Source organism: Vidua chalybeata, chromosome 2, assembly GCF_026979565.1.
Source record: "Vidua chalybeata isolate OUT-0048 chromosome 2, bVidCha1 merged haplotype, whole genome shotgun sequence".
NCBI lineage: Eukaryota > Metazoa > Chordata > Aves > Passeriformes > Viduidae > Vidua > Vidua chalybeata.
Window position 1 is genome coordinate 25,890,111 of NC_071531.1, and position 22,242 is coordinate 25,912,352.

The window sequence follows — 22,242 nt, forward strand, 5'->3', positions numbered from 1 at the left end:
TGTAGAGATAGTTGAGAAACTTGATAATGAATTCCAGCCAGTGAGCAATATGGTGCTGAATTGTTTTTTTCAGGTTTGGCATTATTGGACATTTGAAACTGAGACCAGTATAACTTGATTTTCAAAAAATCTAACTGCTTTAATGTTAAGCAACTTTCGAAATATTGTTTTACCAAGTGCTGCCCTTGACAGTGTTTGCTTGATAGCTGCTTGAAGTGTGTTGACAAAGTCTCTAAGGATCTGAGTTAGTGTGCCAGTCATCATGTGATAGGTTACTTGGCTTTGGCTTCAGCAGCTTTTTTGACTCGTGAAGTAACTTCTTACTTGCTGAGAACTCTGCAGATTCCCTGGCATGCCACTTTTGAGATATGTTTCCAAGGTTTCTGTTCAGGCTGACCAGGGAGTTTTATTTTTCTTGTAACCTGCTTCTAGATTGTTCTGTAGCGATTAGGATGTTTTCTAATCAGTAGCAGATGACAAAGTGAAGAATTGCCTCTGAGTACAGAGGAACCTGACTCAATGATTGATACTTTGTTGCAACATTAACTGCTGTTATCTCTGATAAGTCTTTGTAGGTCTCAAAGATAAAAGTTTATTTCTAGCAAAAGGCACACCTTGCTTTTGCTTGTTTCAGCTTCAACAGTTTGTCTTTGCTCTCGAGTCAGCCGTGATTATTTGGAAATTCCTTGAGAAAGCTTGGTGCTGGTGCTGAAATGGATTTCTTGGTATGTGTTCTCTTAAGCTTGGCAGAAGACACTTTTGGGCATGTAAGTGGTAGGAATTGCAACAGCCCTTTGAACAATCCCTTGCATTATCTTGATTCTATATTGCATACTTTTAAATATACCTTATGTTTTGGTAAATCAGGATTCCACAGTTTTTGGGCGTCTGACTTCAAGATGGACTGGTGTCCCTTTCAGTCTTTGTATAACAGTTTCTTAACCTTCTCTGTCCCTTGACAGCACCACTGACTATCAGTACTACTTTTTCTACTGTTAATTCTAAATGTGAGAGTCTTAGGTGCACCCTCACATTAAGAGTACAGAGTGTAAATGTGCTTCAGAGGGTACTTGTTCCCTCTCCAGTGTTCAGCCTTGAGCACAGTAGTTCACAGTTAATAGGTTTGGTTTTCTTGTATTAAACTTCTGATGGCATCTATTTTCTTAACAAGACTTCACTCCGTATGATACTGTATTTTTACTTTCCTTGACAGGGTTAAGATCTACTCTGTAGGACTAGGAGAGTAGTTTTACTCAGGCAATTACGTTTATTGCCTTATTTCCAATATCCTCTCCTCTGGGGAAGCTTTCTCTTTAAATTGTCACACAGTGCTCCTTTCTTCAAAACATTGTTTGAGGCTGGCAGCTGCCTTGAAGAATGTGTGTTAGTTGTGTGGTGTGATACAGCAGCACTAACCAGAGCCAGTGCAAAATGGACTTGTGTGAATACTGAAAAGGGTCTAGCTGGGGGAGTTCAGCTCTCCCAGTGCACTCATGCAGTCATTTGCTGTAGAGCTATCCCAAGACTTCCTTCCTTTAGATAGGAAGCCATAAAGAAGTTTCACGTGACTAAACTTGATGCAGTTGTGCAATTCTCTGGTTAAATGGCAAGTGTATGGCTGTTAGATAGCCTTTCCTTTCTAATGCTTTTGTACTTTTATAAATGGGTTTATAAAGACAGAAGTTAATAATCTGCGAACTGAAATTGGAAAACAAAATGTTTACTCCCTTGATTGAAGTCAACAATATCAAAACCATAATCTGAGATTACATTAATTTGTCTCTTGGTTGGCACGGATGCACATTCTGGGCTGGATCGGGAACTTGATATAATCAGGTGCTGCACCTGCACAAGTGCAGCTGGTTCTCTTATCCCCGAAAGTACTCTCATGCATCCTTGAATTGAGCTCTGTTCTCCCTTTCCCCACCACTGTGTGGGTGTTCAAGTGAGTCCAGCCTTGCCTTTTCCTGTCAGCTTTCAAGGTAACCAGCATTCAGTCTCACATGTCTGTGGGTGAAAGGTAAGTGTAACTCATCATTTTATGGAGACCATCTCGCCTCTTGCAAAGTGTTTTGTGTGTCAAGCCTGTCAAGGGATTTTCCTGCTTTCAGTTGTTCCTGTGTTTTTCTTTCTGTATTATCCTGACGTGGTATAGGTTCTGAATCCTAAGGAAGTGATCTTGACTTGGTCTTCTGATAAAGGACTTGTACCCGGTGTCCCTCTGGGAGTGGTGCATACACTGGAAGACATAGCATTGTAAGAGAGTGTAACTCCTTGGGGATTTTTCCATTCTATTCTCTGGCATAGATTTAGGAGTTAAAAGTGGTGACTGAAATTACCACTGTTCACAAAACAGCACTGAGATGACAGGATCATTGTGAACCATCAGAATGAGTAAATTACTGGGCAGTTTAGTTAACATATACAATAGAAAATAGAAAACATTCTTTAGAGAATAACCAGCATTTCTTATCTCCTTGGATTAATGCCCTACAAATAGTAGTGTTCGCTGTGTTTGTCATCAGAGCACCTGGGCAAAGGTGCAAGGCAACACATCAGTGCTGCAGCTTAGTCCAGAATGATTATGTAGGGCTGACATCCCTTACCCTGGAGTGCTGCTGCACAGTATTTCCAGGGAGGGCTGGAGCTGAGGAGAGTCCGTGGGTGTGACTAGGCTGTGGGATACTCTGAACCCCATCACAGCACATCCCAGGAGTTGGCAGCTGCGTGGTGCTGCAGCCATGGTTTTCCTCCTGAACCCTGTAGGCAGGCAGTTGATGTAACTGCAGACAGTCCCATCCACTGGATATCTGTATGGCTTAAAGGACTGATGATACGGGATGTGTGTCCAGCTGGATTTGGATGGCTTGCTGCCCTTTATTCCAAGAGGGAGAACAATGCTAAAGAAGTTTTTACTTATGCAGGAAACATCACTGTAGTAATAAACCCCAGATTATCCAGAAGTAGCTTTTGTTTTTCCTTATTGTCAGTGTTCCATATTTCTAATAAAAATTGGAGGCAAAGTAAATCATTAACTGTAGTAACTGAAGCCCTCTTTGCAAGCAGATAGTGTACACAATTACCGTTAAATATACTTGGTTTTCTAGCACACAACAACCATTTGTCTCTCTCCCTTAGTAGGTTTCCATTATATAGGAGAGTAAATCGTGGGTAGCTGTGTTTGACTAAGAGGATTTCAGTTATAAAAAAGCTGAAACCTGAAAGCATGTGTTAGATTGTTTTGTTAGCTTTGTAGTTTTCAGCTTAAAGCAAACAACTTTATGAGGTGGATTTCTTTAAGATAAATTGTTAGACAATCAAGGAAGTGTTTCTTTTGTTTGACTTAGTTATTTTATCTCAGACTGTTAATATATTTTGGGTTTTTTTGAGGTAGGTATGTTAGATAAAGAAGAAGGCTGGATTTAATTCAAGCAAGATCTTTAGTTGTTGCTTTAACAGTTACCTTAAGTGTTTTCTTGCATGAGACTGTAACTGCAGAAATGAGGTCTAAAGGGAGAGATTGTTTTATGATTTTCAATTAAAAATATGCAGCTAGAATAAATATTATAGGCAGTCTTTTTTTTTTTTGAACTTACTGGAATACAAAGGAAGCATGTGAACCAAGTGAAATTTCTTTGATGTTAGTACATTTTTGGTAATTCCTTGACTAGATATCCATAATTTAATGTTAATATAATAATTTAATATTAATATAATGTAGGGCTTCCTGCCAAATGAATAATGAATCTAACAAAACTTACTTTTTGCTATTGAAAGGTCTTGGACTGCTTCCTTTAAGTCTGAAGTACTGCACTTGCTGTGCCACAGTTGTCAGAGAGGGCTCTGCAGTTTAATAAGAGGAACATTTAAAGCCTAAAGTTAAGAATCTGGGGGCTGTATCAGTTTTTGTGTTTAACTGCAAAGAATGATAATGTTATGAGATGTACAAACAATATTCTCAACTTGTGGATATGCCCTGATAGAATTAAGCAATACATTATGTAACTTTATTAGAAATATTCCCAGGGTGGATTGATTCTACATCAGTTTGCTTTTCTGTAGTCTTGACATTTTGACTGTAGGCTTGCAGTGTTTGTGGGCTGGTGATGATTCATGAATTAATCACTACTCGACACTGAAACTGCCTTCACAAAACTCAACAGCTGCTTTCCTGCGAGCTGTTCCTGTGCCTTAAACTGGCTGGAGCAGAGAGTTGGCGGGACCTTCTTTCCTTCAGTGTCTTGATTTGTTCTTCAGTGGTTATTTCCTAGTTTTTCTTTGCTCCTATGTCCCGTTTGTTTCACTCGGTTTCATCTGCATTCCTTCAGGACCTTGGGAGCAGATGATGCTGCAGCTCAGTTCTCTCTGATCACCATCCCTGTGAGTGTTGCCTTACTTGCAGTGAAACAGCTCTCACCACTCTATCAAAGACACTCAGTGTCTCGTGCTGGATGTGTCTGTCTCATCACTGAAACTGCAAATCCAGCAGCTGATGAATAGTTCTTAAGAAGGACTGGGGTTTTATAGCATTTGTTCCACACTAATGGAATCAGGATTCATATAATGATATTGCTTTAACCTTACAAAAATCTAGTAGTTACATAGGTGTTACTATTTAATGTTTATTCATGCCCCTTATTCTTTATTACTTAAACTAGCTGAGGGTGATTTATCAGCTCTTCATTACCAGAATTTGTCTTCCATTTGATGCTTTCTGGTAGTTCTGCATTGTCTGTTGTTCTCTGAATCATTTGTAATGGACAGGTCTGTCGTGTTTTCATTTAGGCCAGCAACATTTTTCTTAATTGTTTTTCAGTCTTTTCTTTCCCCTGCATTTCTTTAAAAAATTGTTTTTCTTTCATTATTTTACTCAGTTACTTCATTATTTTTAGCTCTAAAATTGCCAAGATTTTAATAGCTACCAAACAAGGGAGTCTGCATGCACACTGAAGGTTTTCATTCTAACACATTTTTCAGTCACAGTGTTAGTTCAAGGAGCAATGGATTCTTATTCCCTGCCTCTGCTCTTTTCTACACTGTGCTAGCAATCTTCAGGAAAATGTAAACAGCTTGCTTTGGAGAAAACTAGTGCTTGCATGAAATGTAAACAAGTTCCAGATGCAAATGTAAATTGAAACTTCCATGTGGATGAACATGTTTCTGATACTGCTCTGAATTGCAGTAAATAACATTTCTTTATGAATATGTGGTCCTTAATGAACATTTTATGCAGGACATAAAGGCAAAGGTAGGACAGTTTTCATTTGAAGTAAGTTTTCTACCCTATCTGTTCTTAAGCATTTTCTTCTGTCTATCTGTGATTTCAAGTCTAGACTCTCCAAAAACTGGGTAAAGTTGAATGAATTCCAGTTTCAGCTTTGCCCTCCTTGGTGCTGGGAGAGGATGTGATGTTGCTAAGGGGAAGGCGACAAGGGAAAATGCTTGCTGGGTGCCAGAGAAATAGTTTCCAATGTGTTTCTGCAACTGATGTGCCTTCCACTGAAGTCCAGCTGACAGAAGTCCAATTTTTCCTAATAGTTGTCTTTGTACAATTGTACACACCGTAGTTTTGCAGTGAAAAGTTTTAAGATTTGTTTTTTGAAAACTTCTCAGGGAGGGAAGCTAGCTAATGGATAATCCCTCATCTGGATCTCTTTGCTATTATCAGCAGTTGAATGGATTAGCATGTTTGACTCCTTAAAGCTTATTTGCTTGTGATAATGGCTTATGTCTTGCAACTGTTTTTTTATCAGGTTTTCTGCAAGACTAGAGTTGTTGCAAATGCAAACTGATAAAGTGCTAGCATGAAAATGGTGCAGGCTTTTCGCGGTGAGGTTCATTTGTGGGGGGGTGGTGGTAACAAAATGAGAATCTGAAAAATAAAAGATTCTAAAATAAAGAACTGGTCAAGTGCAGCAGCACTGTCAGGTATCCCTTGCTACAAATGAAGTAGGAGATAACCAGCTTTCCAGCTGTTTCCAGCCTGCCACAGTGCGTCCCCTGTGTGAAGCTTTGTTGGGCACTGGTCACACTGGTGCCAGTCCATGCTGCCATCAGAAAGGATGACTGCTCCCCTTGCTGCATGTTCTTGTTCTGTTCAGTCAGTACTTTGGGCAGTTGTCCTCAGTGTGCTCTGAGCGTAGAGGCTGGAATAGAACAAGGGGCAGAAAGGATTCTCTCTGCTTTTCTCAGCAGCTCAGTCTGAGTTTAGCTTAAACCAGTAAGGAAAACATAACCTCAGTCTGTGTCAAGGTCTTGGCCTCCTCCTCCTCCTCTAAAGTGTGGAGAGAAGTTCTCCTGGCAATGGTAGCATGCTCTATCATGCTATTTTTGGCAGTGCCTTCAAAACTTCTGCAGTCAATCCAGGCTTTCTAAATGCTGCATTCAGTGCATGTACAGCTGAGTGTCCTGGTACAGCAGGAGTGAAGGCTGCATGGTGTGCTGTGGGGGGAAGGCAGAGTGTTGGAGGCATGCAGGATCAAATAAACTAAGCCAGGTCTGGCTGAAGATGGTAAAATGGTTGCTATGTGCAGAGAACACTGAAGCTGCCTTGAACACTATGACTGGTGTTTGTTGCATGTCTTTCTTATCTCTTAGGACCCAGAATGTCAACAGTTTTGGTTTGGGTGGCTTTGCAGTTTTATAAATGAGGTGTTTAATTTATCTTCTGTTTGTTAGTGATGTTGAAGCTAATCTAGAGACTGTTAATGCCCAAGTTTCCAAACTCAACTCATGCTTAAGTTTTACTCCCAAAATGTACAGTTGTATATATTTGTCTCTTTGGGATTAAAAATGCAAATTTATGTGACACCAAGTTAACAACTTTTTATTTTTATCAGGCTTTTTACAGGCTTCCTCTTCATTTGAAGTGAAAGATTCAAGTGGTAAGGTCTGCATAATTGCTGATTTGACAGTAGACTTCTCAGTGGAATACAAAACCAATGTGCAAAAAGAGGTAAGGGCAGTGAAGATCTTACTGCTTGTCATTTATTAGTATTTTTAGTATATATAAAATGTATGCTATCCTTGCACGTGTGCAGCAGTATTAAAACTTTCTCTGAGTAGCTATGTATGAAAAACTGCTTCAACAAAGATTTTTACTCTCCCAGTCATCTTGCATCACCTTTTCCTTATTATGGATGCTTCTTCTAATTAAATGGCAAGGTTGAGGCTGCCTGAAACAATCACAAACAAAATATGTGAAATTACTTTTGTGACTGAAATTCCACACCTGTCCTGTTGATAACTAAAATGGCTTTCACTGGAACTATAATGGCAAAAATACTACGAGTTCTCTTTTGGTAACTTGGTCACACTCACGTGGACTAAATCTGAACTGAAACATAGCTTTTAAACTTTTTGAACTCCAGAAATCTGTGACCTTCTTACTTAGCAAATCTCTAGATTTCAATGCATCTACAGACTAATGCAGTGCTTACAAATTGTTCCATATTAACAGCAAAAACTTGTTAATGGAAATTAAGAATTTGCCTAAACAAATAAGTTTTGGGTTTTTTTGTATCTTCACTATTGAATAGGAATTGGGGATTATTAATAGTCTTATTGCAGTTTTGTGTTGTTATTTTTTTCCTAGCCATCGGTGTAATACAAGGTTAAAAAATCCTACTACTTTACCAGTAGTGAACTTACTACTGTTATTTGAACTGAGCCTTATATTGTATAATCCATGTTTTCAGTGATGCTGAAGGTCTGAAATCCTGCTGATACTGGTATATGTGTTTGCATTCAGAACTGACTTCTTTCGCAACATACTTTTGTCTGTTTCTTATTGTAAGCAGTAAGCTCAGAACTTCGCAGTAAATGTTGTATTGGTCTTCGGGTATCACGTTTCTTCACAATGTGTAATAAACTCAAAGTATTACAGCCAAGCTACGTAGGATGTACCATTCACTTTTGTTCTTGTTTAGTTGTACGACAAGAAGCAAAGCTTAAATTCTCCCATTTTTCACATGTCCAGAGTTTGCCAGATTTGATTCTTGTAGTACAGAAGTACCTGCAAATTCATACTGCTGCTGTAGAAGGGAAAAAAGTCTTAGGAGGTGCTGTGAGTATGTACTATGTAGTCCTCCAATTTCAGAGAGCAAGATTCTCAAACTTGAATGTCAGTAACATGCTGCTTGCTATATAGTGGTACATATATTAATGTCTGCTGTATATCTGTAACAGTTTCATAGGATATTTTAAAAAGCTGTGAGGAAAAGCTTACATGTGTTTTATTTTCTACCCCACAGTTTGTACACTTTTTTCTTCCGCAAAATGCTTCAGTAGGCTCACAGAGCTCATGTGGTAAAGATAACGTATCTCATCCAGTTCTGGTGTTGGATTTTGGAGGAGGACATTCCTTAAGCCTGAATTTCTCAGAATCTGCAGACAAGTACCAAGTTGAAGAGTTAGTTTTCCACTACAATCTGTCAGATGCAACTTTATTCCCAAATTCAACAGGTAAAATAAAAACTTTCTATTGTTACTGTGAAACCCTTCCAGATGTAATACTAAGTCTTTGCTTTGAATACTGGTACATACTAATGCAATGTGTTTTTTTACAGGAGGCATGAAGACTGTATCACATAAAAGTATCATTCAGGCACATATGGGCACAAAATACAGATGCATCAACTCCAAGCACATCAGTATGAAGAATGTGAATGTTACTTTTAGCAATGTCACTTTGGAAGCCTATCTCACAAATGGAACTTTCAGTGTGAACAGTAAGTATCTTGTAACAGAAAATGTACTTGATGAGGTAATATTTCTGATGATAGGTTATTTCTTTTTAAGTCCTGATTAATCATATTTAAGGTGAGTACAAGCTGGATCTAAAACTCTGACAACAGCATCTTTTGAAATGAATGGACTTGCCCCAGGTTTTCTCTGTAGGATGTTGGAATCTGTGGCTAGGGGATAGTGCCCTGGGTTCCCATGGGTATTGTACTCTTCATGAGTATGGATGTTAAACACATGCTGCAGTAGATTGAGTGGGCGCATGGCCAAAATCCTGGTTTAAGAAGTATCTGATAACTTCCAAGCATTATGGCCTCTACCAAAGTAATTTGAACTAGTTACTGTGTGCTCTAGGGAAAATGAGTGAAATAATTGCAGACAGGAGAGAACTGATCTGTAGAGAGCAGAAATGTACATCTTCCTACAGGAGGTTTTATGTCAGCTGTAAAAGTCAGGTTTTTCTCCTTCAGGGACATCACAAAGTCAGATTTTTATCCTGATTGTTTGTTTTGAAAAGTAGTGTGGAATTTTACTTCAAATTATTAAAGGCCAATTAATTCATGGTGTGTTTATGTCCTTTAGTTTTATGGCAGCAGTCTTCAAACACAAAAGAGCTATATAAGCTGATCACCCATACTATCTTAAGGACTGATAAGTCTTTGCCTTACTTTTAGAGTCTTCGTTTTCCCTGGGATGCAGAACTTTTCTTCAGCTGTCAAGCCCATTTATGCACCTGCTAAGTTGAAACAAGTATTAAAAACTAGGGTAGCCAGTGCTAGCATGGAATAGATACAATGAACAAGTGCCTTCTACTGGAGTATCTCTACCTTGTCCCATTTCTGTGAAAAATACCTTGCCTGATACATGATAATAGTGGCACTGAATTCTTTTATGGCTGCTTCACATGACTGGCTCAGATCTGTATGTATCATTCCCTTGATCAAACTTTTCCATTCAGTGAACTAGTTTGCAGTAAAGATGTGTACCTACATTTATGCTTTAAAAACCCACACCAAACCCTTCAGTCTTCAGAACTAATTATGAAACTTTGATCTAATTGTTTTTCCAGGTAAGTATGATAAGTGATCATTTATCAGCAGGCTCAAACATAAGACATGATACTGGAAAAAGCTGATTTTTAACTTTACAAAACTTCAATAAAATCTCCCTACTGTGTAATAGTTTTCTTTTTAAGACTTTAAGATCTGCTTTTATATAGTCCACTAGTTCCATTCTTGTAGGCTTGAGCCTTCCCCTGTCCCTTAGGCAGCTAGTTATTGATAAACTTTAGATCTGGAATTTTTCCTTAATGTTTTTCTTTTCTCTGCGAATCTTTAATGGAAGGACATTTCTGTCGGTGATCGGTACAAGGCTCACTGAAGGGAAGAAGGGTCGATATTCAGTGCATCTGCACAACTAGAAATTGTGACTTCTGTCAGTGTGTTAGAAGTTAGTGACTGAGGGAATGGTTATCTAAAACTCTGAAAGGGAGACTTCAATTTTCTCTCTATTGGTAGTTTTGCCAGCTGCTTTCTTGTAACTGTCAAGAAAAGACGTAAGAATATGTCTCATCTTTTGATCTGTCCTGAAGAGCTACTAGAAACTGCTCTAAATCAGTTCAGTAAAAATAATGTATCAAAACTGCAACTAGGCTAAACTTCTATTCAGTGTGATTTGATGCTTCCATCTCTGCCAACTTAAAGAAGAGCCTGTATGTGTTGAGGTCTTGCAGATAGAGGGTAATTCTCCATTGAAGTGCCCAGAAAGATGCTTTTTGGTTTGTTAGGAAATGATTGCATTTTGGGATCAGACCAGTATCAGTCTACAAAATACAGGATCACTCCTCCTTCATCCACCTTCATTCTGCTCTTGGACTTTTCAAGGAGTGGAGTAGAAATAGCATGGAAAGCATGCTGTGTTGGAGTGTGTGTGACTTCAGATGGTGTGATTAGAGTTCTTGTTTCTGAGGCATAATCAAAAATTAAGCTGCTTAAACTGTTTCAGTTTAAGGCTATTTATTAGGTGTCTTGTATCTGTGAAATATGTATGCATTAAATTTTAGAAGTAGGCCCTTTGAGTGAAAGTTGATTGCTGCTGCAGTTGCTGTTGTCCTTAAAAAGTTGCAAGTTGTTATCCCTGGCATGTGGAGATGACCTTGGCTTGGAACATAGAAGTCTCTACTTTAGTACTGTCTTTGTTATGACCTTTGGTTTTGGCTTAGATGTTCAATGCAGGAACATTCTTGGCTCCCAGATCAAGTTAAGATCTTGCTGCCACATGTTTCCAAGTACTCTGGCAAATAAATCAGAGTCACTGTTCCCTTGGAAGTTGCTGCTGGACTGGATGAAAAGAGAAGGTGAACTTGCACACCTTCACAGCCTTGTTAACCCCGTGGAGGGTGGCTCCTCGTGCAAGGCTGAAGGGAGGATGGATGTGAGAGGATAGAGCAGAAAATTTGGCATCAGATGCAGTTTCTTAGAATCCCCCTGTTAAGGACAGAAGAGCCAGAGCAATATCTTAAGGCTACTCTGGGTATTGCCAGAATAATGAGAGTGAGGGGAAGGAGGACACATCTCCTGGGAGACCGCTTTGAACAGTGAGCAGGAGAACGGTTGCTCTGCTTTTCCCACATGAGTGCCCAGGGAGTGCTAGGGATCCCAGCCTGGCTGTGAAAGGACAGCAGAACGCTGGCTGTGTCACGTTTATCCTGACCCGATGGCAAAGCGAAATGATGGACCTGAATGAAAGTGAATGTGGTCACCATGAACTTCAGTAAATTACCAGCAGAGGTGTTGTTTTCACATGCCAGGCTTTAAAAGTGTTTCAAACTTTGCAACAAGAGTTTAGGTAATCCTTTACTGCTGTTTATTATCTTTTATTAGGAAAAAAGCTACTTGAAGTTGCATTATCCTTTCCCTCAAGGATTGAAAAGGTAGATCATCCCCCAGCTTCATTTTGTTTGGTACTGACTGTTTTCCTTTCTCTGCAGAGACAGAATGTGCTGAAGATATGGTCTCTACTACTACTATGGTGCCTACAACTCCTAAACAGACTACTAGACAGGTTCCAACAACTAGCCCAGCACCAACATCATCACCAGCACCAACATCACCCCCAAATCCTGCAGTTGGTAAATACAATGTGACTGGTCCAAATGGAACCTGTGTACTTGCCTACATGGGCTTGCAGCTTAATATCACCTATCAAAAAAAAGATGAAAAGGTACATTTTGATTTTTGTTTCTTCAAAGCCTTCAAATTTCTTCTTTAGGGAAGACTTGGTAAATTATTATAAGCTAATCTTTCTCTTTTAGAAGCCCAGGTGTTTGTGTTCATCCATCATTATCCTCTATTTGAATTGCTTAACCTGGTCTGGACTAGTGACATTCCAAACACTTGTACTGAAAGTGGTTCTTAAAGATTATTCCATTCACTAAAAGCAGTAGTAAACTTGTCTGTTGAATCCAGGAAGTGTATATATGGTCACGTAAGAGAAGTAGTAAAAATTACGAAGATATAACTAGGGGAATCCTGTTATCAAAGTTGCAATTGAAACAAGATTTTTAAACTGTTAAATAAAATACAGAAATTTGGCCTCAGGTATAGAAAGAATGAATGACTAGTGGAAGGGAAAATTAGTACTGTAAAACTGGACAGGCTTCTGACTTAATTACCCTCCAGCCAGCACTGAAGACATTTGAGTTTGACTTTGATGCTTAAAAGCTACTTAACAGCTGATTTTAATAGTAAAAAAAAGAAAAATACAAGATTTATGTAAGATCCAGCCCTGGCACAAATTCTTTCCCTCCACTATTGGTGCAGAGCCTGGCTTGCCAGCCCTATGGACAAGCCCAGAGTCCCAAAGGGACTGTTGAATCCCCCCAACAGGAAACAGTGGTTTGCAAAAGGAGCTACTGCATTTATTTATGATGTTGATGACTAAAAGGTAAAATCATGATCACTTATAGCTGGTGTGTGGCTGTACAGTGGCTTATTGTGATGGTAGCTGTGTTTTAGCCACCTTAATGGTGTGAAATTCCCTGATTCTGGTGTTCTGCTTCTGGTGGAACAGCTGATTTCTAGTGTAATGACCAGTGAAGAGGTGGCAAGTAGGTTTTCTGGTCACATGAGAATCAGCTAAGAGCTAGTGAAAGGGTTTCTATTTAATTGTTTGGCAAGTGGCATTTAACCCACAGCCTTCTGTAGATGCAAGACAGTATAAAATCATGAACCATGGACAAAACTAAAACATTTTGAACTGAAATAATATGCAAGATGATTGTGCTGACAGGTGGTCCCCTTAATTGCTTCTACCTTATGTCAAAGCAGTATTTTATAGCATCTTGCCTTCTGTGTGGTGTGGTGGTTCTTGATGTTTTTTCTTATGCTGCAAGGACCAAAACAGTTTGTGTGGAGAAAGGAGTTGGGTTCTTGCCTGCAGCCAGTCAGGGCTGCAGAAAGCTTGTTAGATGTGCCCTTAGTTGTGTGTCAGCCTGGTAACTCGGGTGCAGCCCTGGGTCTGCCCTGGTGTCTGGAACATAGGGCCAACACAACTCTGTAGGCACGAGACACAAGCCAGCCACATCTCAACTGAGTGTAAGGTGATTTGCTCCGTCTCTTCAAGTGTCATAATTGCTCCTCTTCTCTCACAGATGGGTTTGGATTTGCTGAATTTCATACCACGTAATACAACTTCTTCTGGGAGATGTGACAATACATCTGCCTTGTTGAACCTGACTTTTGAGAAAACGAGAGTTATCTTCCAGTTTGCATTGGTAAGAATCTCTGCACCAAGCGTGTAGGGTCTGCAGCACTTTCTGTGTGGGAAAACTAACTGGGGAAAGTGCAAGAGGAAAAAAGACAGCTACAGAAAGGGGAGTAACTAGTTCCTTTGGTTTTAATACTAGGATTTAGTGGGTTTTATGCTTGGTTACCACTGTGTGAAAAGAATATGTTTGTGTATATATGCACACATACATATGTGTACACAGAAGAGTATTTTGTTTGGAGTGGGAACTTCCTTGAAGATTGTATTTCTTACTCTTTAAGGCGTCTTGCCGAAACTGGGAGCAGCCTATGACAAGTGGGCATCTAATCTAATTTTAAGCCTGGAGCTGGATTTAAGTCCTCATTAATATTCTGTGTAGAGCCCAAAGGTCAAGTGTGCTTGTCTTCTGGTCCACTATGATGACTGGGAGTCCTGTTTCCCACAGCCCTGCCCCAGGTGCTGTATTGGAACTGCGTATCCTTGAGGACTGAATCCACTGTTCGTCAGAGCATGCTTTTCTTTATGCTGATCACCTTGAACTGTTGCTATTAAATGACTCTACAGCTCTGTGGGGTGCCAAGTTCATTGCTTTAGGCTGCTTAAGCAATGGGTGGGACTGTGCCTGCAGTGTGGAAGACAACAGTTTGGGGGTGACAGGGCCCCCTTTCTCTACCTCTTTGCCCTGTCACAAAATAATCTTCCTTAAGGTGCATACTTCCTGTAGCTTTTCTCTCCTAAAGTCCAACTAAACATCTCCTCTGGATGCTAATCCCATTTTTGGTCTACATTTTAAAAGCCCTTCTCAAAATGCATGCAGAATGGAACCTGAACATGAACAGCTTATGTTGTACATCATCATCTTAAATGACAACTACTGATTTGTTGGTTTTTGGTTTGTTTTTTTTTTAAGAATGCAAGTGCTGAAAAATTCTTCCTGCAAGGTGTGAGTGTAAGCACGACCCTGCCTTCTGAAGCAAAAAGTAAGGACTTCTAAAAAATCTACTCTCTGTGACTACTTCTTTAAATATTAAGGGTAGCCTGCATTAAATAATGTATGAGAAATGTTGGGGATGCGTGTATCAAATCATGGCTCTATGAGCTTACAGCTCCTGCTCTTCAGATTTATATAATAAGACTTTCTCTTACACAGATCCAAAATTTGAAGCATCAAACAACAGTATGAGTGAGCTGAGAGCTTCAGTAGGGAATTCGTACAAGTGCAGTTCTGAGGAGAATCTGCAGGTCACGGACCAAGCCCTTGTCAATGTATTTAATGTTCAGGTCCAGATTTTCAAGATTGATGGAGACAAATTTGGGCCAGGTAAGAGGTTTGTATTTGGCAGCCCCTGTCAAATCCAAGATTAGTGAAGTATACTTCAATATAACATTCTGTAGTCAAATGTCAGCTCGTGGGTGCTGTGCTTAGCCTCTGCATGCCCCACTACAAATGATGCGGGGGCTGATTAAGATGTCCAAGTTGAGGCTAGTGTGAGAAGTATGTAAAAAGCTTTGAAACAACTTTGACTTACTCCTGATGGTCCAGAGAAGAGTTAAGGAAGTGTGCTACCTTTCCCTCCAAACTGTGTGCACACAGTTGTGTGAAAGGGGCACACCTGTCCCTTGTGGTAATGATGATGAAAGCAAAATGACTGTGGGAAGGGTCACATGGATATTTATGATGGCTAAATTTGTGTGTAACTAACAGCTCTTGAGGAGGAAACAATCAGTATAATCTCCATATTGTGTATACAGCTGGTATTAGAAAGACTTCATCCTGAATGATAGTTAGTGGACCTGGCTTCCTTTTCATTGTTGACATGCTAGCTGAGCCAGTTTTATCGACATGCTGAGAGCAGAATGCTGAAGTTCTGGATGTAGCCATCTGTTGGTGCACTAGTACCTAACATGGATCTTTTTCTCTCTCTTCAGTGGAAGAATGCCAACTGGATGAAAATAACATGCTGATCCCTATAATAGTTGGTGCAGCCCTTGCTGGTCTTGTTCTAATTGTCTTGATTGCTTACCTGATTGGCAGAAAGAGGAGCCATGCTGGATATCAAACAATTTAATTACTTGCACTAAAATCCAGCATAGATGAAAAGCAATTGCAAGAGGCTGGGGGAAAAAATCCCCCTACATTTCCCCTGAACTGGTTGATATTGTAAGGTAACATCTTTTCTTGCAAATTGCTTCTTTAAAGTCTGCTTTATTAAATGTGAAATCATCTTGCAGCATTTAACTATGCACAAAAATAACTTCTGAAAATTCTGGTGTTTAATTTTGCTAACTAGTTTTAATATTTACCCACTTAGAAACAAGCTAAAAGTTTTTAAGGGTGCTTTTTTGGAATTGGCATAAGATTATGTCAGCTACAGATTCCAGAGAGGGATGTTGCTAACTCTTGACTCAATTTCAGAACTCTTAACAAAGGGAAAAGGTTCATTATTTGCACCGCTGCCATTGAGCGATGATGTTAAACATACTGATGATGCATTTGAAAAAATTTAGTAACAACTGACAAAATTGAAATCTAAAAGCTGAACTTCACCTTGTCTTTTAGGTGTGTATTTTTTACTAAGCTTTAAACTCAATGCCTGGCACATGCAGGGTGTGAACGACGCAATACTCAAACCTTACAGGAACTCTTTATGATTGGACAACTCCCCTGTTTGATATTTTTGATGCTATGCCAGCTTGTTAGGAGCTGGTACTTTTTTAAAATGGGTGTTATTTTTTTTTACTTTTTTTTGTAAAGTTATTTCAGTCTGTTCTCTTGGAAGGTTCAGAGAGATCCTGTTACTGCACATGTGTACAATATAGATCTCAATCTGCTGATTCTATTGCTTTAAACTTGGCTGGGGGGTTGTACACTTTAAGGATCAGTTCTTATGTATGCATTGCCTGTAACAATGCTAATAAAGACACTTTTTTTCTCTATTTCTTAGTATTGCTGATCACTCTTAAAACCATTTGTTGCCCATTTATTGAGGGCTGAAGTCATGGTTTGGCTATACTTGGGAAGCTTGAGATAATCTTTAGTGTGGCATTAAACAAGTGCTTACGTTTTTTCTTTGTGGCACAAAGGAAAACCTTCGTCTGTGTGTGTTGGAATCAGGTTCGTTTTGCACTTTGTGTTTGAGAAAGCTCTGTGTTGGTAACCTAAGACCTAGAGGAGTTAACTCTGTAAACTGTCACTTCCTGAGACATGTAGGTACACCAGTCTGCCGAAGCCTCACTTTCTGACAGTGCTGTTAAGATTCTTAGTCTTAGGACTGTGTAAATGACATTTCATGTTTGATTTTGAAGTTGGCCTCTTACCATGAAGTAGGAAACACACATCTGCTGAGGGCTGTGTGTCTGGTTATGTGCTGGAAATGAACCTTGGTGTTTAAAGCTTCCCTGACTCCCTCCTACAAGGAAGGCTTAGGTGCTAACAGTACCAGCTCTGCAGGGCAGGAACCAGGGCACACCACAGCACTGCACAGAACACTCCTGACCAAGAGAACCCAATGCAGGGCAGTAAGGCTGGCTTTGGACCAATGCCCTGCGATCTTCAAGGTAACTGGAAGCTATGAATGTTCCTAGTAGTGAGTAGTGTTTCCCTATACCTGCAGACATACTAAGAGTATGTTACTGCTACTGTCCTTATAATTCAGTACTTGAGGAAAAAGGTGTATGTCTGGTACCATAAAGGATAGGATAGCTCAGAATCACTGTTGAGTAGCAGTCTTTAGTTGTCTAGAAGAACATTCTACTTCCTCTGAAAAAGGTGATTTTTTTTCCTGCTGAGGGATGAAAAAAATCTTAGTTTTCAGGATAGGGGGAAGCCATGATTCACAAGGAATGAAGAGAGCTTGGAGTAAAGTCTGAAAAGGATTGTGCTGTTAAAAGGTGAGGCTTTCCAAAGTAGTTGTTGCACATGGAACATAAAACTCCATAAAGTGCTGCAGTTGTCTCTCTTCTTTCCCCAGCTGGAAGGAGAGTATTTGGCCACGAGAGGGCTCCGTATGGACAGGAAAGCAATTCTCAGACTCCTGGCCCCAGCAGGGCTGGAAGTGGCCCGGTGCCAATACAAACTTTGGAACTAGGCAGTGTCTTCCCCTTTCAAAGAAGTCTGCTTGTGGATGTCTTTACAAGTGTTTCTCCTCAAATTTTTAGGGACGCAGGTGTGGGAGAACTGCACTACAGCTGCTCTATCTCACACTGCATAGATCAACTGCTAGTGGTGATCACTGATTGCTCTCTTGCCCTGCACTTTGCTGTCTTTGAGTTCCTTAAGTGAGAGCAGTGAGGAAAAAGATGCTTGTATTCCATGCAATGACTGGCAGTCAGGACTCAGATCACATCATTTACTCTACACCATGAAACAGGTTCTGACAAATTAAATTAATTTATTTTGTACAAATGGTAATGGTGTCACAGTTAACACAATAATACATAATTTTATACATCTGGTTGCTTTTAATATTACAAAATTCCCTGGGATTATTTTTTTAAAAGGAAGGTCCTGACATTAATCACATTCTAGTCTGAAGATACCTTAATCCTTAAAAAATAAAAACAACACACCACCAACAAACAATAACAGAACCACCAGTTCCAGTTATCAACAAACTGACATACAGTACAAAGTGTTAACACACTTACTTGAAAGGCAGGAAAAATTGGTCAAGTGTCAATTAATTCATGGAAAGCTTAGAGTGTGCTTTAATCAGTGCAAATAGAGGAATGTGTCAATTGCTGTAGTATCTGACCACCTGGTTACACCTGGCATGTTATCCCTGAGAAAGCAATTTCTCCCTGCAAGTCTCTCGGAGTTTGTTGATTGTTGCCATGGATAAGCTTCCAGGATCTGTGAATATTTTCTGAGGGCAAAAGAAGAAAATTCTTAGTTAAAATGCTGGCTTTGGACAGCATGCTAGAATTCTCACATAATGCTCTGAGGTGTGAAAGCCCTGGTTCAATGTCCATACTGTGAAATTGCTCACTGCTCCTTGGCCTTCCTGTAACAGGGTAATATCTTCATCTACTGAGCTGTAAACCTGCAGCTCATAACAAGTACAGTAAGTTAAACAAAAGCAGCAATAGAAAATTTGGCTTGAATATGTGTCCAGTTGAGATTATTTTAGATGGCAGGTGGTGGGAAGTTGCATATTTAGAATATATTAAACTGTCCTGTGCACTTCTTGTGTGGTGGTAGCAGAGGTGGTTCAGGCTCTGGAGCACAAAGAAACCAGTGTCTTCCTACTGCAAAAAATCAGTTTTAATCCCTCACGACACTACCTTTGCTTCTCTTCTCTACCAGGTTTTCCCAGGGAGTAATGGATACAGATGTAAGAACTTGATGTGTTCTGAATGTCATCACACATCTTCAATTAGGTTTTTTCTTTTGTTTTCACTTGTTGTTCAAGAACAATACATTTGTTTCCACTACTTCACCTAGAACTTCTGAGTGAACAAAACTGAAGCAAAGCTACAGGTTTATGCACTTCAAGCTACAGTTAAGGTGTGTGGGCATCTCAGGTCTCTGAAGCTGTTAAATGACAGCTCTAGAGATGAGACTGTAATTTAATCAGTTCAGAACAGCTTTCTGGCAAAGAAACCTTCAAACTGAAAACTAAGGTTCTCTTCTGGGGGAGGAGGCCTAAAGATGCCTGCCATTACCTCTACTGCTACTAATACCTGTACTGCTGATTAAAAACCCCAACCCAACAAACATCTGAGCACAAAAGTACATGTTTCAACGTTACAGAAGAACCTAACCGAAATTGTTTATCTAACTGCCTTCAAAACCCCATTACTATAGTAAATAACAGTTAAAATTCTTTTAATCAGGGTAACTGCAAGAAAAGGGTGGTTGATTTTCTAAAAATAGCTGGTGTAAAATTTAACACAATTAAAGATGGGGGAGGGAAGTCCTTCAAGGACAAGTGTTAGCATCAGCCTTTGAACAGGTGTTCTTAAGGCAGTTAATGTTTAATAAATTCTTATTCTAAACTGTTTATGGAATGGAAAACCCCCTCAAATAGCTCCCTTCTAAATTAAAGCTGAACCTGTGTTTTTTCTCTTGCTCCTTTAATTAAAAGACTTAAAAATGTCAGTCAGTTAAACTAATTTTTCTTCAATATGAAGAACTATCAAAGTTAGTATAAATGACATCTTACTATGACTGACCTATGCACAGAGATGTGCCATGAGCATGAAACACTTAGGGGGGTAAATGTGCACATGGTTTTGTGCACACTGAGCAAACAATGATAGTGGAGTTGACAAGTGATTTATGACAGATGTGCTCCTGTTACTTGTTCTGCAGCTATCACCTTTTATGTTTCCATCTTCTGAGATAAGCCCTGAATCTAATGTTTTATACTGATGTGGCACTCACTGTATTAATAATTTAAAAGAATAATCCTTAGCTTGCAGATTGTCTTACCACTTGGACATTGAACTTCATGGGTTTTTGTCTGGAAATAAGAACCTGCTGCTACCATCTTGTTCTAAACAGAATGCTGTGTGTTCAGGCACTACAGCCATTTATCAGTGCAAGTTTAAAATTCACTTCATGCTTATTCTACAATACTGTGTTTACAGTTAATCTGAAAAAAAGCACGGGATCAATATCCACAGTTCACTGGAAAAGTGCACTAAAATGATCTTCTCAGACTTCCTGTCTTAACTGGTAAAAAGGGCAAAAAGAATTTTCTTCCCTGTATGACAGATAATGTGGATGGATTTCTATATATAGAATTAGATAATAACTATTAAATAGAATACTTAATTGATAATAATTATTAAATATAAACCATTTAATATATGTATTAGAAAGGTTTGAGTTTCTTTTTTAAAAAACAATCCTAACACCTATGTTTCTCCCAACTGTATCCATCTTTTGCTCAGTGAAAAACATTTCTAAGTCAGTCTTGGTTTTAATTTGGAATGACTAAAAGCTGCAAAGAATTTACCTGCATGAAGCTGTGACACTCTGTTACCAATGTTCCTTTGGTGATCTGCTTAAATTTATCACAAATGTCAGGGAAATTCGTGGCTTCCAAAATAAAAGCTTGGTTTTGCTTAATCAATGTTAAGGCCACACGGAAGATGATCTTTGACCCTTCATAGAATAAACAATCCCATATTCGGAGCACAGTCTGCAGTAAAGGAGAGAATTCAGATTAACCTTGATTTCCAGTAAGCAAATATTACTAAAGTAGTAGAAATGAAATAATCAGGGGCGTAGTAAGAGAACTTTATGTTACCAGTTACCTCCACTGGAAGAATGTCAATGAACAGGCATATAAACCAGCGTGACACCACTAGGGTCCACATGACTCCATGTCTTTCCATCAGCTCTGCCACAGCCGGAACTTTCATTTTCACAAGTTCTCCAAGGACTTCCTGATCAGTTTTCAGGCCCAACATTGCAGGACTGTAATAATCTTGGAGAGAAGAAATCAAAACTCAGGAATCTGTGCACATGATCTTTTCATTAAATTGAAGAGAATGTCCTCTGCAGCTGAATGTATAAAGGCACACTGAGCCTAGGAATCCCAAGGTGAAGTAAATTAACCCACAGCATGAAGATCTCTGCACTGTGGTTGTAGAGTGCTGCTCTTTCAGCCAAGCTGATCCCTGTGTAAACACTTCATTCATGCCTACTGAAGCATCTTCTTCCTCTCTGATGTTTTTTGGCAGTGCATTCTTCCTTCCCAAGGAAGGATCATTTAGATGGTTTTTGACTGCTAGCTTAAACTACAAAAGTGTTACTAATATTTAAACAGTTCAATACAACCACCACCTCCTTCTGTGTGGGGGGCTGCACAACTCCTAGTCCACATAACATCCAGAGAGGTAACAAAATACCCAAACCACCGCAATAACCTCCAGCCTTTAGACCAGGTCCAGTCAAACTAGAAATGCAAATTCTGCAGAGTGCAGGGGTGCTGGAGGCCAGATACTCCCCATCTTCCTAGGTGTGACCTAGCCATTAAGGTAGGAGTTTTTCTCTCCTTTCTCTGAGCCAAGAAAATCCCACTTTTCAGAGAATAATTCTGAAAGGAAGTGAGTGACAGATCCCTCAGGCAACATCTCTTCCTACTTAATTTACCTGCAAGACAGGGACTGAAATAAGACCTGCATTCCTGCACTTGTGGTCACTGCAGTAACTGGTAAATTCACCATTAAGAACAACAGAGCACTCTCTGGCTGTCAGTCCACAGCCTGCTTGTCAGGGTAAGCATTTTCATTACCAAGGTGCAGGCTGAATAACAAGCATCTCAGCTCTATAAATGAGTAGCTTTGGGTATATTTAAGGGAAGAAAAATATGTTGTTTGAATGCCTAAGTATTCAAATGCCCCAGTATGACACAAGAACTACACACATGTTTAAGAAATTCGTATTTTGGGTTTGAATGTTGAGAGAAACATTTAAGCTGGACTTGGCCACTCCAGTCCTGGGAAGCAACTTGTGATAGTTCACAAGCACTTTGCTGACAAGACCTATGTTAACCTTTGTTATGGAAAGAAACCAGTGGTGACACAAGCACTTTCTATGCCATTCTTTCCTTCACTGATTCTGGAAAGCTGCAATTCAGGTTTCTGTGTCTTAACTGGTTTCTGCCAATGTCCCCAGACACACAGCATAGGCCAATGGTTCATATAAAGGTGAAGGAATCAGAGTGAAGTCTATTTGCCTGAAATAATTCTAATAAAACCTCCCAGTGCCACAGGTAAGTT

The 22,242-nt window shown here is 39.5% G+C and overlaps 2 protein-coding genes across 5 annotated transcripts in view; one reads left to right on the plus strand and one right to left on the minus strand.

Moving 5' to 3' along the window:
* Nucleotides 1-16,446, plus strand: part of CUL4A (cullin 4A) — a 57,618-nt gene extending 41,172 nt beyond the window's left edge. Inside the window, exons 18-25 of the mRNA XM_053935537.1 lie at nt 6,840-6,955; nt 8,253-8,463; nt 8,568-8,729; nt 11,732-11,964; nt 13,394-13,516; nt 14,420-14,489; nt 14,660-14,830; nt 15,439-16,446. Coding sequence (XP_053791512.1) covers nt 6,840-6,955; nt 8,253-8,463; nt 8,568-8,729; nt 11,732-11,964; nt 13,394-13,516; nt 14,420-14,489; nt 14,660-14,830; nt 15,439-15,578 — 1,226 coding nt within the window. The 3' untranslated portion in view covers nt 15,579-16,446. The remainder of the gene's footprint in view (nt 1-6,839; nt 6,956-8,252; nt 8,464-8,567; nt 8,730-11,731; nt 11,965-13,393; nt 13,517-14,419; nt 14,490-14,659; nt 14,831-15,438) is intronic.
* Nucleotides 16,447-17,880: 1,434 nt separating this feature from the next.
* Nucleotides 17,881-22,242, minus strand: part of GRTP1 (growth hormone regulated TBC protein 1) — a 34,703-nt gene continuing 30,341 nt past the window's right edge. For all 4 annotated transcript variants that reach the window (XM_053935555.1, XM_053935556.1, XM_053935554.1 and 1 more), the window contains 3 exons: nt 20,773-20,945; nt 20,472-20,657; nt 17,881-18,374 (listed from right to left, as the gene is read on the minus strand). In XM_053935555.1, the coding sequence (XP_053791530.1) occupies nt 18,285-18,374; nt 20,472-20,657; nt 20,773-20,945 (449 nt within the window). In that variant the 3' untranslated portion in view covers nt 17,881-18,284. The remainder of the gene's footprint in view (nt 18,375-20,471; nt 20,658-20,772; nt 20,946-22,242) is intronic.